We start from the raw sequence: 15,737 nt of genomic DNA, 5'->3' as shown, positions 1-15,737 counted from the left end.
CCGTGCATTTATTTTCCAGTAAAATTATGTTAAATTTATAATGAAATCCCCCGCTATTGTTGAATTTTTGTTTTAAAGTAATAAAGATGATATCCATAATTTACTATGTACAGCAAATTGTTAAGAAATAGTTCGAAATCTAAGTGCATGCGCATAACATTAAAGCCTTTCAAAAATGATGTTTCTGCATATTTCACGGATTCGCTTAGGTTAGAAAATAAATCTTAATAAAATAAAACAGAATTCATTGATTTCAGTTTATGCGCATTTCATATTTATTAATCTCAAAGAAACTGCCTTTAATTAAGTTGAATTACAGAATTACACCTATATATGTTTTTGGATACATCTTTCCACATGTTCAAGTGTGTAAATATTTTACTTAATTTTATCACTATACTGCTCAGAAATTTGTAAGTTTATACAAAAAATTTTTAACAACAGAACAGTTTATCTTAAAAAAATGAATAATAATTAATATATAAAGAAAAGCATTGCTTTATTTAACACCTTTACAATTAATAAAAATAGTAACAATTGATTTCTTACTTTTCATGAAAGTTATAAAACGAATTAACTAAAACGTTCAAATTATACAATTGAAATCCTACCATATAGCATTGTATCTTAAGGAACGAAGATACCAGGTATTAACAGAAACATTAAAATGTATTTAATATATTTTGATTATAGTTATATTAAACAACCTATTTTAAGTCCTTTTTTTCACATCTGGAAAGAAAACCACATGACATTGTGATATTTTTTGACATAGTTGTCATATCACATAAAAAAAAGAAAATTAATACTTACGTGTGAAAAATAATGCCCGGAATTTTTTTCGAGAATCTATTTGTGCATCCATATGCAATACAAGCTGACATGCTTCAAAAAGAAAAGAAAAAAATGTTGCAATGACAGACTTCCTTGTACAAGTCACGGTGATAACAGGAAGTTGGCCGCCAAGCTTCACCGTTTGAGTTGAATCTTTCCTCCTTCTATTCTAACCTCCTTGATAAAAACCTGCTTCAATTCGAAAAACGTTGCCACTGTTTGCTTTCAGATCGCAGAGTTTCTTAATAAAATACTAGTAAGTTTTACAAAATATGAAATAAAAATAGCATTGCCAAACATTAAATATGTTATTATTATATAACGTCATATTCTGACGATGAAGAAAGCACGCGATTGCATGTCGAAATCGTTTCGTTATTGTAATATTTAATAACTTGTAAATGGCAACATTTAATATTTAGTAACTTGTAATTGGAACAATTTGGATAGATATATGAAAATAAAACTATGCTGGTATTGAAATTCTCTGTAATATAATATATTCTATGATTATAAATAAATAGTTTCTAAAAACTAAAAGTGCACCTTCATTATTTTGGCGCTACTTACGGTCGCACGGATTTTTGGCGATTTACGTTGGCGCAATTGTTGGCGCGGTTTTTACAATCGTCAGCCATACTAAAAAACTTTTTTTTTACGTATTTTAAACAAAGTATTCGAAACTATAAAAAAATTAATATCGTTAAAAGTAACGGATAATTTTTAGTTGAGAAGTTGTTTTTTAAGATAGCAGGCAAATGTAAATAAATACATTTACTATGAGTATAAAATACTAAAGTAAGGTTATTATTACTTTCCTATAGCAAGGAAATAGAATAAAAACAGCGCTATAAAAATATTTCTGTAGCGTTTAATTGGATTAAAATATTACTTAAATATCAAATTATAAACATCATACCAACGTTTAAAAGAATTAAAATAGTACTTACATTCACATCCTTTAAAATAAGTTTAATAGGATATAATTATTTAACATTAAAACATATGTGGCAATAAATATCTCGGCAATTTTTGAAAACAGTGTATTAATGTTTTTAATAAAATTGAAGTATACAATTATAAAGTAAAAGAAAAATATGTACTTACATTTTTTTGATTATTTAACCTGTCGTATATTAATAAGAACCACAAAAAAATCGGAATCATAATTTAGATATCAACGAAAAAAATTGAAAAATGTATTACAATTTAAAAAATGTAATCTAAGGGAAAAAATTTGTAAAAATATATGAAAAATGTAATCTAAGGAGTTCGAAGAGATGAATAATAAAATTTTAAAATGGCGCGGTAATGCACAAATATTCGGTAACCAATCAAGGAGCTGATTACATTACGAATAGAATTAAAATTATTTAAGTAAATCATACATAATAAAATCATTTTTAAAAAAATGCAAAAATAAATTGTATTTTAATATTTAACAGCAATAAATAATGTTTAAAACATTAGATTAAATCTATAGATATTAAAACCAATTACTTTTAAAGTGTCGTTCATACATCATCCACAACATAAAATTACATAAATTATCTTTAAAAATAAAATTTTTATTTCAAATCCTATTTATACGCTTATATTGATTTTTAATATTTAGAAGCCATAAATAATATTCAAAACACAGAATTTATGCATAACACAATGCATTATTATTTAAAAATGACAAGAAAGTATCGGTTGCTATAAATAACTTGTCTAGCAATGAGTTTACCATAAGTCGTATCGCTTGCCAAAAAAAAAAAAAAAAAGAAAAAATCGCCAAAATCCGTGCAGTCGTCTACCAAATTAGCACCATTATTTAATATTTATTATCAGCATTTTAAATAAGGAGCTGCTATTGGCAACGTTTTTGTTTCAGAAAAGTATAATTGACACGGTATGTTATTGCGTACGTTAATTTGTTTTCTATATTACATTAAATTTAAATCATAACGTCATGCGTATTTGTGTTAACTTGAGGAGTCAAAAGGTTTTGTTTCCTGGTTTAGCAATAAAAAATTATTTATGAATTGGTTATTCCTTGGAAAGGTTGAACTGATTTCATTCATAATGAAATGTTTTTGCGCATTTCTTTTCAGGTGCTTATAGAACTTGTAAATTTGCTTTGGCCGCAGCCCGCTCATCCGGCGGGCTTGCCACTTGGTAGTATTATAAAATAAGAAGCAAGTGTTTTTATTCTGGAAAATTTTGTTGAAGTTCAAACGATCCTATATCTATTATGCAGGATAGTTTTCCTTTTCAATATTTCCTTACAGTTAGATTATAACATATTGCTTTTTTCACTCTAATAATAGTCTTTGACTAAACAAGATATTAAATAAAAATGATGAATATTACTTATAAATCATTTTAACTTTGAGGCTAAGGTGCTTCGTAACAATACGTCAATATTATCTTCATTTAAATAAATAATTATTACATTGTTAAATTCAACTATCTTTACTTCTGATATCATCATTTCAAAATTTTGCCGCATTATATAGAAAGGTGTCTGGATTTAAACGTACTACTTACACAAATTAAAAACTATCATTTTTTAAATTATAAGTTCCTTTGAATGGTATTGAAGAAAATGCCTGAAAACTTCAATCATATCCGCAAGGTTTTATTCGATGTGTGTTTGTCCTTAAGATCATTACTTCAGATCAGTATAAAAATTACATTTTTAGCTAAATGCAATATGCAGTGTTATTCTTTACACCAGAGCTTTACTTCTTTTTTTCCCGTGAAATTTTGGCATTAATTTCCTTTTCGTGAATCTTTCCTAGAAGGAAATATTTTTATGCTACGACTTCTTGAAACTTTTCTACTATGCTTATCTCTGAAAGAAAGACGCATATCTTCTTGAAGTTTAGAAACTATTTTTTGCACTATATACATTTTTCAATCCATCATCCAAGAGGCAATATTCATCGTCAACTGTATAATAACTTAAAATGATGGTAGCAGCAGCAACTGGCGATGAGAATCGATGGACGTTTTCTGGAAGAAATGAATGGTTAATCATACGCATGTTATCATAAAAACATATTGCATGTTTTCTGAAATCGTATTTATTCATATGATTTCATCATATTATTATTAATAATGATATGTTGAAATATTACGCTTAATATGTTATAATGTATTTCTTACTAAGTATGCTGTATATTACGGCATGTTTGATAAAGAAGAAACAATGTTTGAGTATGCTCGATGCAAAGACGATTAGGTTTAATTTCCGACATATGGCAACAGTTACTTAAAACATTTTGTAGTCATAATAATCACAGTAATAGTTAGTTATCCATCATATTATCTGATAAAATACGTTAGTTAACTCTATATAGATTTTTGTTAATGTTGTTGTTATATTGTGGTAAATCTACAGTTAAGCAAAATTTGTAGCTTATGCTCTTAACCATCTAGTAACTATTGAATTTCTTTATGATTTTCCATCTGTAACGCATTAATAATATAGAGACGGAATCATAAACATATTACTCGAAAGAAAGTTATTGGCGTGGAAAGTGGAAATTCATGGATTGTTTCAGTGGTTATATTAATTCCTTTAGCTAAATTTCACCTTTTTAGATTAAAACTACATTGCTGAATTTCAATTTTAGTCCAAAATTGCAGCTATAAAATTTGGATTCTTTTTATGTCCATAAACCAGAAAAAAGCGCTTTATTTCAATAGTTGAAGAACTGCTTAATGAATGAATCAAACTGTAATCTTCTAATATTTACAATCAATATATATATAATTAAGTTAGGAAAACAAGTAATCCGACAAAGGTGCAATCGATGACAATATAGTATGTTGGCATACAATTTTTATAGCTTACTATTAATGTAAAATAATTTACACATTCGAACGAAGATAGTTGCAACATAACATAATCAAGATTTGAAGTGCGAAGGCAGAATGTGTAAGTTCATTATTAATAATGCTTTTCAATATAACACGCAATATAGTAGAAGAATAAGATGGATTTGCAAAAAAATTAGAGGGGATGATTTAAACAAAGTAAAAGGTGGAAATTTAGAGGAAAAAATATTGCAGTTTTAATAAACTGTAAGAAAATGTTCCAAAATAAAAAATAATCTCAAGCATTAAACACTAATTGTATTTCGAAACTTACAATAAATATTTCAATGCCATTAAATTTGACTAAAGAGATTCATAAAACTTATGAAATGAAAAACAGTAAGTTTCTATTAGAACAAACTTGTAAGAAAACATTAGAGCATCATAGCACAAATTCGTCAATGATAATTAGTTTGAACAAAAACCCTGCTATTTAATTTCGAAATTTACCAGGGAAATGCATTACATTTATATTTCATTTACTGTAAATAAAAAACTGATAATGCATACTAAAAAGAAGTTACAAACATTTAGATGATGAAATAGATTATGTTTCACTTTGGAATATGAATATGTGGCTGCAGTCCTCCGTTCAAACACTGTACTCTGTTGAATGTGTTGAGTTCTTCATCTATTATTTTCTGAAAGAAACAGAAAACAAACATCACTGTTATAGAACTTGATAAAGTTTATTTCAAGCTCTAAAGTCCCAGCACATATTAAATACATGAAATTAAAAGCGTCATTTATTAATTAAATTAATAGTTATCTTTCTTTCAATTTTTTAAATATGCGATTCATTTACATATGTTGCTAATTTATAAAATAACTGATTCATTTATAAAGAAAAACACTTATTGTGTTATAAATCACAAAATTGAATACAACAAAACCGAAAGAAAAGAAATCAAATCGTTGTCATTGTAGTTGTTATCAGGAAACAATTCAGACTGCCTTTTTAAGCACTTCCAAAGTTAAAAATTTTAACCGTGGGAATAATTTCATTAAGTCAATTGAATGGTTATAGAAATCAAAAGAATATTTTGATCTAAATGCACTATCTGTTAACATGTTTTCATATGACACAGATGTTTTCAAGTATTGAATGACAAACATTCTAATTATTGAAAATACAATAATTTTGCATTTCATTACACTTTTGTATAATGAAATGTTTGTTTGAACACCTTTTAAATGAAAAAATGACCTTTTTATATTTCATTTTTAAACGTTCCTTTCATAAAACATAAGCGCTTAATATTAACCTTTCACCATGTGTAATGTATATATGAGCAGTTTCCCTTAGTACGTCCTTCACGAAGGCATCCCTACCCTTAACCAGATAACCGTAGAGTGCTTTGCCATAATCGACTAAACCACACCACAACAAAGCTTATTCTTAATCTAAGATGTTCGATATAATGTTTTGAAAGAATATTACAGAAGTGAAAAAAATTGCAAAGAAAATTAGAAGAATAACTTTATTAAATAATGCCTCATTCAAAAAAAAAAATAAGTAACAGTATTTAAAAATATTAGTCTATACATAGAGCGTCCTTTAGAAAAATGTTCACACACTTTAACAAATGGTATCTGCATAGCGGTTACAAGGCTGATGTGGATTATTGTAATAATATTTCAAAATATCCTATAAAATACAATAGACAATAAATTTCAAATAAAACAATACATTTTAGAATATCCTATAAATAATTCAGGCTTTTATAATTTTTAGATTTTAATTTTACATGTCTTTAAATGGGCATGTTCCTGCTCTTTTTACTTTTTCGGCGCAGCTTTCTATTAACTCGTCACGTGCAGCATTACACAGGGAAATAAAACAAATTTAATTACAATTCTACTAAAAATAGTAAACTAAATACAAAAAACGTAACAACATATATGTATCTGATAAAAAAGAGAAAAAGACGTAGCAGCAATGTTGTTTGGCGTAGACGTACAGATCCATATTGAAGAGAAAAAATTCTATTGCGTAGAATACTAATCCATAATGAATAGGAAATTCGGCGGTCGAGGCAGATTAAATCGATTTTTATTTAAATTCGCATCTATAGCCACAAATCACTTGGCACTCTAATGGTGCCTATTTTTAGAACATTTATATTTTTGAATACTATTGCCATAGGAAAAGAACACAGAGAAATGAAATGGCGTCCAAGTAGCAACACAGTTACAAGAAAAGTAAGTATTTATCTAATATGAGAGATCACTAAAGATGAAGGGGTTGGTTTGCGTTAGAAAGGTTTCAGTTCTCAGAGTTTAGGTTCCGAAATAACTACGTTAGCAGTGTTACGCAAGCTTTGTAGCATACATTAATCTAGAAATCGGGCAGTCCAGAAATGTTATTATTATATCTAGAATAAAGAGGAAATAACCAAATTAAAAAAGAGGAATTAAAAGCCTATTGCTAAATTAAATTATAAAGATGATTTACATATATTTTATCTTACGTAGATATACATATGTATGCATGTATGTAGGATGGAATCGTCCACAACAATCAGATGGTTCTGCAAGATGTGTGGAAGAACGTTTTAAGAATTCAGGCCTATCTTCAAGGCCTGCCAAACGTCATCTTTCAATAAGATAATGCAAGACCAGATGTTGCGCGTCGTGTTCTGTCCTTCCTCAATACACAGGGTATTCGATTGCTGCCCTGGCCTGCATGGTCTCCAGATCTGTCACCACCGAATATTGGTCATGGGTTGCTGAAAGACTGTTCCGCCAACCCTCTCCAGCTAATATGGTTGATGAAGTGTAGCATAGACTTGAAGCAGCAGGGAATGAGTTACCCGTTTCTGTCATCCAAGCCCAGTTCGACTACATGCCTAACCGGGTAAATGCCGTTTTAGCTGCCAGTGTTGGTAGATGTTTCTACTAATTTCGCCCGCCTGTAAACTCTCAAACTGATAACAAATTTAATAATTCTGTATTCATGCTATACTGTTTGCGTACAATAAATATCTTTTTTGTATTTGCTTTCCTTCATGGTGTTGCAATTTTAATGGTCAGCAGTGTAAAACAAACTGAAGAGAATTTATACGTTGACACACATAGGTCTCAGTCTATGAAGGTGTGGTGACAGATCGTTGTGGGTTCTTTTCACACCTTTTTTGGCGTCAAACATCAAATAAACTAGTAATACAGAGTAATACAGCAGAACAACTATATCTTTCATATAACTCGCAAATCTGCTCTTAAGATTTTTTATTTTATTTTTAAAAACACTTTCTTCATGATCTGTTTTTAAATGAAATTCAGTAATTGTTCCGCATGATCTCTTTTATTTTTTCTCTGTATTTCGCTGGCGTTGGCTTCTTGCAATCCACAGAACCACTCACTGCCTCACAGAAGTATTGCAACTGAGCGAGTAGATAGTACTGTAACTACAAATAAGTGAAACAGTTTTATCATTCATAATGCAATGAATATCTCTTTCGGTATATAACACTAAGATTAGCCGCCCAGATGTAAAGTGGTATTCTTTACCGAAAGGACCGGGGTTCGAATACCAGAAAAAGCATGGATGTTTGTAAATATATAGTGTCTGTGTAGCATCAGGGCATTCAAAATATACGCAGAGCCTAAAGTCCTTTTCAGAATTTCGTGGTAGGAGAAGACAGTAGGAGATCTTCAATCCTGTTTCCAGAGATGCTTTCCTTGACAACTGGAACATAATTGAGCAAACCAAACTGTCACCTGTATAATTTTCAAGTCGCTCGCCAAGCCCAGTCGCAAATTTGAACTCCTTGTCACAACAACTTGTTCGTGGGCTTGTAAGGTCAGACAAGTGAAATTAGTCGTAGCAACAGTAGAACTGAGGAATGTGTGCAGATGTTTATGCATAATTAGTTCAAAAAAAGAATTTAATAGATATTTTGAAAAATTTTCTAAAACACAATAAACCTTACTGCGTATAAAATTACATACCATAATGCAAACTTAGAGTAAAATAAGTTTTATATAAATCTCTGATATTCATATATGAAACGTAGAACGTCCGCTAGTAATACTGATTAAGTTAGGTAACATTATATAAACCAGATCAAATTGGAATATTTATTAAATTGTTGATTATTAGTTACTTATTGCTTATTAAATTAGTTGATTTCTTATTAAACTGATTAGTTATTTCCAAGATAAGCACACATTCATTTTGGCAAAATTTAAAATTGCATTCCGTAAATGAAATAATTGTGACAGAAAATTATTTGTTTTATTTTATTTTCATTGAATAATACATTACTTCATTGGTAAACTGTTTATAGATTCAGTATAAAATTTAACGGAAGCAGCAGAAATTAAAAATTTTGCCGTTTTTGAAATTATAAATATATCTAAGTTTCTTTTTTAAAGAGCACATTAATTAACAGCATGATATAAAACAGTAAATGTAAACAATATTTTAGCAAAAATATTGTAATTAGATTCCTGACTTAATTTAAATAATTAATAGAAAAAGTTGAAGACCAAATCAAATTTGAATTTTTAATATTTTAAATATTTAAATATTATATATATACTTTTTAATATTTTAAATAACACGAGTCCTACACGGGGGATATTGAAAATTTTAACCATTTATTAATCTTAAGGTTCATTTTAAAATATTCTGTTTACATAGTGAAGTTAGTAAGGGGAAAGGAAATTAGAATTTTTAAAATAATTTATGATTTATTTTTAATAATAACGTTGCCTTAATATTTTTCTTCTCAAATTAACTTGTGCTTTCAAATGCAAACCATTACTATGGAAATGCTAAATTAAGAAATGCTAAGATACCTTTTCAAGAGCAAATATCTTTAGACTAAAAACCGAAATACGTTTTAGAATTACCAGACAGAATGATCTACACTGAAACGCTGAATTATCGATTCTTGTATAATTTAAAGGATAGATGTTTCCTTAATTTAGTTTTAATTTAGATTATTGGCTAGTAATTTACCAAAATTACGAATTTCCTAAAACGTATAGATTTCTTTTGCGATATCCAAAATAGAATACATTTAAATGAGAAAATTAACTAATCAGTATTTATAAAAAGCAAATAATTAGGTCAAAAATTATGAATTTTATATTGCATTTCAAGTTTCAGAAATGCAGAAATTAAAAGTTCATGAAAGATTTCTTACGTTGAACATATTTGCATATTTTCATGATAATGACCCCCACCAAGCTAATCAACTCAAACATTGGTAGTTTCCTCTAAATTCGTTTTCTGGCGGATGATGATGTTAATTGTGCGAAGTGCTTCATAGGTTTTTCTAAAAAACTGAAACCGATGTCCAGTTTTCGTTAGAAATCTTGGGTATATAGCACTACTCTCTTTTGTTATTATTTAACAAGTCATTCTATTGAAAATTATTAAAGAGCATAGCAAGCCTGTACCATTCCATAAAATGAAAATTTTACCTAGTTGATTTTTCATATAGTGCAAGTAGTATATGAAAAAATTATCATATAGTGCAAGTCAAATGCTCTCATCTAATACGAATGTTTGTCCACATGTCGTGACTTGCACCAAGAATTAGTAAGTAAGCTTTAAAGCGACGTAAGCTTGAAAACACAGAGGATAAAAAAGTATATAGATCAATTTAGTCGAAAAAAATCTTCAATATCACAAATGCATTGCTGTCAACGCCTAGCAAGGTTATTTATAACATATTGAGGCATATAAAAAGTGTCCGAGGTTTTTGGTACATTAAAAAAAATCTTTATTTAAAATCAGTTTTAATCAACTACATATTGACCATTATTATCAATGACCTTTGGCCATTTTTAGGGTAAGATAAGATAAGATAATTGTTGGCTGCCCTGCCCCGTGAACTAAGCACACTACATGTTCACTCCTCCTTTGGGCACTTCGTGGAGGTTCAACTTTCACTATTACCCTTCCAGGAGAGCAGCGCACCACCTGGATAGGACGCCAGGCAGCACTGGTCGTCAATTGCTCCTGCCAGTCGCATGGGCGAGCCCGTCGCAAAGGGCTATTACCTAGCAAACCGGGGGGATAACCCCCCGGCTACGGATCCAACCGCTCAGGACATGCCAGACTCCGAGGCCGGCCAATGAGTGACCTTTCCCAGAGCCTTCAGAACCACCATGATCATAAATTTTATACCCCCGTGGCCGAGACTAACTAGGTACAGATCCTAGCCTGTAGCTTCGCAGAGTTCTCTACGTCGACCCCCGGGGGGGAAGCCATTTTTAGGGTAGCTTCATGATTCCATGGGTGTAGATTTTCTGTGGTTTATCGTCTTCGGTCGGCCTATTCTTTACCATCAAGAGAGTTTTGCAGAGACCGAAACAAATGGTGCAAAGTCTGGGCTAAAAGGTGGGTGCATCAAAACTTTTTAACCAAGTTCCATCAATTTGTTCCGAGTCATCAAAAATGTGTTTACCCGCGTATTGTCATTGATGAAACGCAACTCCCTTTCAGTTGGCCAAATTTGGTCGCTCTTTCTGGACTGCTTGGTTCAAACGGTCAATTTGTGTACAGTACAGGGCCGAATTTATGGTTTCGCCAGGTTGCAGCAGCTCAGAAAGGACAATTCCCTTCCAATCTCGATATCGAAATTTCAGGAATGGAATCAAGCAAACCCCTGCTATGTCCTTCTCTAGCTCAGGGCAATCTCACCGTATACTTCACAAATTTTTCTTCATGTTTTTGAAGCGTTTTAACTTTTTTTATGGTAAAAAAGAATCACATACCGTATTTCTTCATGTATTTCACTCATTTTCAAATTAATATAATTTTTGACACCACCAACACATTGATAGTTTTTTTTTTTTGATTGATTTCTCTTTTTCTTCACTTTTTGTTTCTTTCAACTAACAACGTTTTTCTTATTTAGTTTTCTTTTGTTTTTCTCTCTTTCCTTTATGCATGCATGATCTGTTGGCTTGCGACCATACAAGTTTGTCCTTTTATGTTTGTTTTAGTTTCTTTTTTCTAACTTCTTTTGTTGCCCGGCTCCAATCTTTGGTTTCTCGGGGCAATTTATATCTTTGCCCGTTGGGTGCGGCCGGGTTGCTGGCCGCCGTCGTTTGTGGTTTGATGGAGGAAGTTCCATAGCCATAGGACAGTAATGTCAGGAGGGCGGACTTCTTCTCACTTTGTACCAGCAACACATTAGAAAGCTGTCTTCACAAACAATGGAAGCTGAATGTCACCTTTTAAGCACATGTTTGTTTGAGATAATCGGGTGAGTGCTTCCGGATATATAGGCATCAATATCATCTAGTGGCAAAAAAGCGCGGAGACTTTTTATATGACCCAATATTTCTAAAAATTCAAAGTCTCTATAAATAATGAAGTCCTCCACGGTTCAATTATTTGACGACGGTCTTTGGCAGTTTCATGAATAAGAAATGGTTCAAGTTCTGATAAAACGGGTAATCTATTAAGGAAATATCGGGAGAGAATGGAGGATAAGGCTAAATTTCAAATCAAAAATTTTTGTTTTACTGTATAGTTGGCACTGCCATCAACAACAATGTAATTAATTTCTTGTCTGTTTACAAATGCTGCTTGTTCAAGGTTACAATATGTCAAGCATTTTCTGCATATCTATATAATAAGTATCTGCATTTATTGCTTCACCTCGTTGAAAGAATGAATAGCGAATAACATCAAATGATCTATGTACAGTGAGTAATATTTTCTTTCAACATAAAGAGGGCTCTGTAGTCTTTTCTGAAGCGTCTTTGGCTCCTAACCACTGTGCTAAATGCGCATGATTGTTTCAGAATATCTATTTCTCATCCACATTCTCAATTTGTAAAAAGGAATCTTACTTTTTTACTTCTTCTAAAGAATGAAGAGCACATTTCCGAATGCTGCGCTTTGTTTTCATTAGTGAGTCTTATAAGCATTCACACTTTGGCTTCTTTACCGTTTGTATTATTTTCAACCAACAAGAAAAATTGTAAAATATATATCATTTAGTGTCTTCGAGATCTCTTACAGTTTGTTTTTGATTTGATTTTTATTTATTTCAATCAATACAAGAAAGCCGATGACTATGGGGCACATTTTGCAGCATCAAAACTCCAGGGAGAAATTTTGCAAACTAATGGCGAGTGGTTGTCTCATTGGTTGCTTCTTCATCAAATGTTTTATTCGTGTTTTTTTTTATTGCAACTTGTAGAATTTTTCAATTTGACAGTAAATCTGTAGCAACTTATTGGGCTCCATGATTGAACTGATTCAACGAGTGATGTTCGTTGAAAGGACGAAATACTGCAATCGTGCCCCTATGCGTGGTACTATCACATAACATAACAATTTAATTATACTACATGCGTGCTTTATTCTGCAGCGAGCAGAATCCTCATTCCATTCAACGTCTGTTTAATTTACAAATCAATATGTACAAAATAAATGCAAAATGGATAGAACATTTTGTGCTATAGCATACCTTTCATTATGGGCATAATACTAATATTATTACCAATAAATAATAACTAATTACACCTAGTAATAATGGTAAACCTGCAAATATTTTGAAATAAACTTTAATTATAAAAATTAATAATTTCTTAAAATTTGGTCTTAATTTTGCCTTGGCCGTGCACATTTTACATTGCAATGATAATGGTATTTTACATTTATATAATGCTAAAAGTAATAAATTTAATACCAAATTATTGATAAATAAATGAAGGTTTATTAACCATTACAAACAGACTTTGATTCACACTTTGGTTCAGGGAAATATTATTCGACAACTTTTGAATGACTAGCAGCTTGTGAAAAGTGCGCTTGCTAGGATCGGAGTCAAATTCAAAAAGTAAACTTTTAGTTGGAGAATTGATGTCGTAGTTAATACAGATGCAACTGGTGGGCTATCTGATTATGTAATAAAGCATATGTAATCTGTGAAACTATATATAGATGTTTTTGAAATAATTTCTGATAGAAAAAGCACAGTTTTGATTATTAAAGATGCAGATGATCCAGATAAAACTAGCATAGAATAATACGCACCCTTATATATTCTTCTGTTATTTGAGGACGTTAATTAGGTAAATATTATTAAATGCATTAAAGTAAACTTATGACAGATGTTTTAAGAATTCTGATTACTCATTTCGATATCAAATATTTCTGAAAATTTCCTTTAAAATCCTTTTGCATATTTTCCAAGAAAGAATCTTCCTATAAATTCCTATGCATTTATATATCGTTAATAACAAATGTAGTTTTTTGCTTAAGTGATTCGCTGGAAATAAGGATGAATGTAACAAGCGGAATATAAATCTCGCAATTATCGTTAATGACTTCTCTGGAAATATGTCGAAAATTTTGATTTAATTCATATTTTAAAATGTAGCTTTTAATATTCCATTCCATTATCAGATCACAAACAGAAAGAATAGTTTTCTGCAGCAGCTTTTAAAGGAATTTGTTTCGTCATCATGAAAAGCCTTCTCAATTTAAATTTAAATTTAAAAGGCAAAACCTCTTCATTTTCCATTCACTCGGTAGCATAATCTGATATCACGAAATGAATATAGGCTTCGAGAACAACTTTTGATCTTGTGTTGCTTTCTCGAAATTATACAAGTAATAAATGATTTTTGGAACATTAAAATCCTCTCCCAAATAAAGTAATTGAAATACTTTCGTTTATAAAGCTGAAGAATTATATTAAAAATAACTTTCAATTTTTTTAAAAAACCTGTTTTTATAGAATGTGTGAATGTAGAAAAATGTAACTGCCTTCTGAATTGATATATTAATAATTTTATTTTTTTATTTTTGTGTTACATTACTCGTATCCAGTTTCTAATGTGTAACATTGATTTTTATTCATACCAATTCATACCAATTCATACCAATTCCAACCATTGCTTTCTTTTATGCTTTATTAAGTATGTTATTCCTATAAAGGAACTTCAATTTAAGGAATGGATGTAAAGCTTTAATTATCTTTCAGTTGTCAACCTCGAATAAGTAATTTTAAAAATAAGATCGAGTCATGCTCAGACAAACAGGAGGTGAAACTGAAAGCAATTGATTTTACAGTGAAAAGTGTTCGCTGTGTAACTCATTCAAAAATATCTCAGAAATTGATAATTAGGAATTATTTCTTACATGGTAAATAAATAATTCAGTTACATACAGTGATTAATACACTCATGTCAATAAATTAAGGATAATGCAAAATCACACAAAGGAAGAGTTAGAAGCAAAACAAATTTGACTTATTTGTAAAGCTTATTTATTAAACAAAAGGTAAAGAGCAAAAAAAGATGCTATATGTTTGACATTATCAAAAAAAATAGCGATTTTTTCTTCTTGGAGCAAATTACAAAAAAAAAAAAAAAAAAAAAAAAAAAAAAACACCTATTTACAAAAAAACAATATTACATGGTTGGTATGATTTTTAATACATTGTATGTCTCCCAGACGATGCAATACAGTCCGTACAACGACTAGGCATGCTGAGTATCAAATTAGTGATATGATCTTGGGGGGGGATATTACATCACTCAAAAAGCAATGCTCTCCGAAGTTCCGGTAGATATGTAGGAGGAGGTTGACCGGCTGCAACTTGTCGGCCAAGCATGTCCCACACGTGCTCTACTGGATTCAAGTCCGATGAGAATGCTGGCCAGTCCATACGGGTGATATCCTCCGATTGAAGGCACTTGCTTACGATGTTTGCACGGTGAGGACGGCCGTTGTCATCCATAAACACAAATTGTGCCCCCATGGCGCCCCGAAACAAACGTACATGTTGTTCCAGAATGACGTCCCGATAGATTTGCCTTGTCATGGTTCCAATTTGAACATGCAGGTCAGTTCTGGAACCCAGAATAATTCCACCCCAAACGAGTACTCCTGCACCATCGTAACGGTGTCGTTCAATGATGTTTTCTTGGTGGTACCGGGTACCTGGAGCTCTCCATATGAAAGTCCGGCGAGAATCAGGCTGCAAGCTAAACCTGGACTCGTCAGAAAACATCACACAAGTCCACCGTTGCGGTGTCCACAATGCATGCTCTCT

General features: G+C 30.9%; 1 protein-coding gene across 1 annotated transcript in view; it reads right to left on the bottom strand.

Annotated features, from left to right (window-relative positions):
* Positions 1-1,873: 1,873 nt before the first annotated feature.
* LOC118181532 (synaptogenesis protein syg-2-like) overlaps positions 1,874-15,737 on the bottom strand; it is a 349,639-nt gene continuing 335,775 nt past the window's right edge. The window contains exon 11 of the mRNA XM_085814611.1: positions 1,874-5,342. Coding sequence (XP_085670737.1) covers positions 5,256-5,342 — 87 coding nt within the window. The 3' untranslated portion in view covers positions 1,874-5,255. The remainder of the gene's footprint in view (positions 5,343-15,737) is intronic.

This window comes from Stegodyphus dumicola, chromosome 4, assembly GCF_044657685.1.
Source record: "Stegodyphus dumicola isolate Sdum_Otavi_A_Nest chromosome 4, ASM4465768v1".
NCBI classification, from domain to species: Eukaryota; Metazoa; Arthropoda; class Arachnida; order Araneae; family Eresidae; genus Stegodyphus; species Stegodyphus dumicola.
This window is presented reverse-complemented; position numbering and strand designations above follow the sequence as displayed.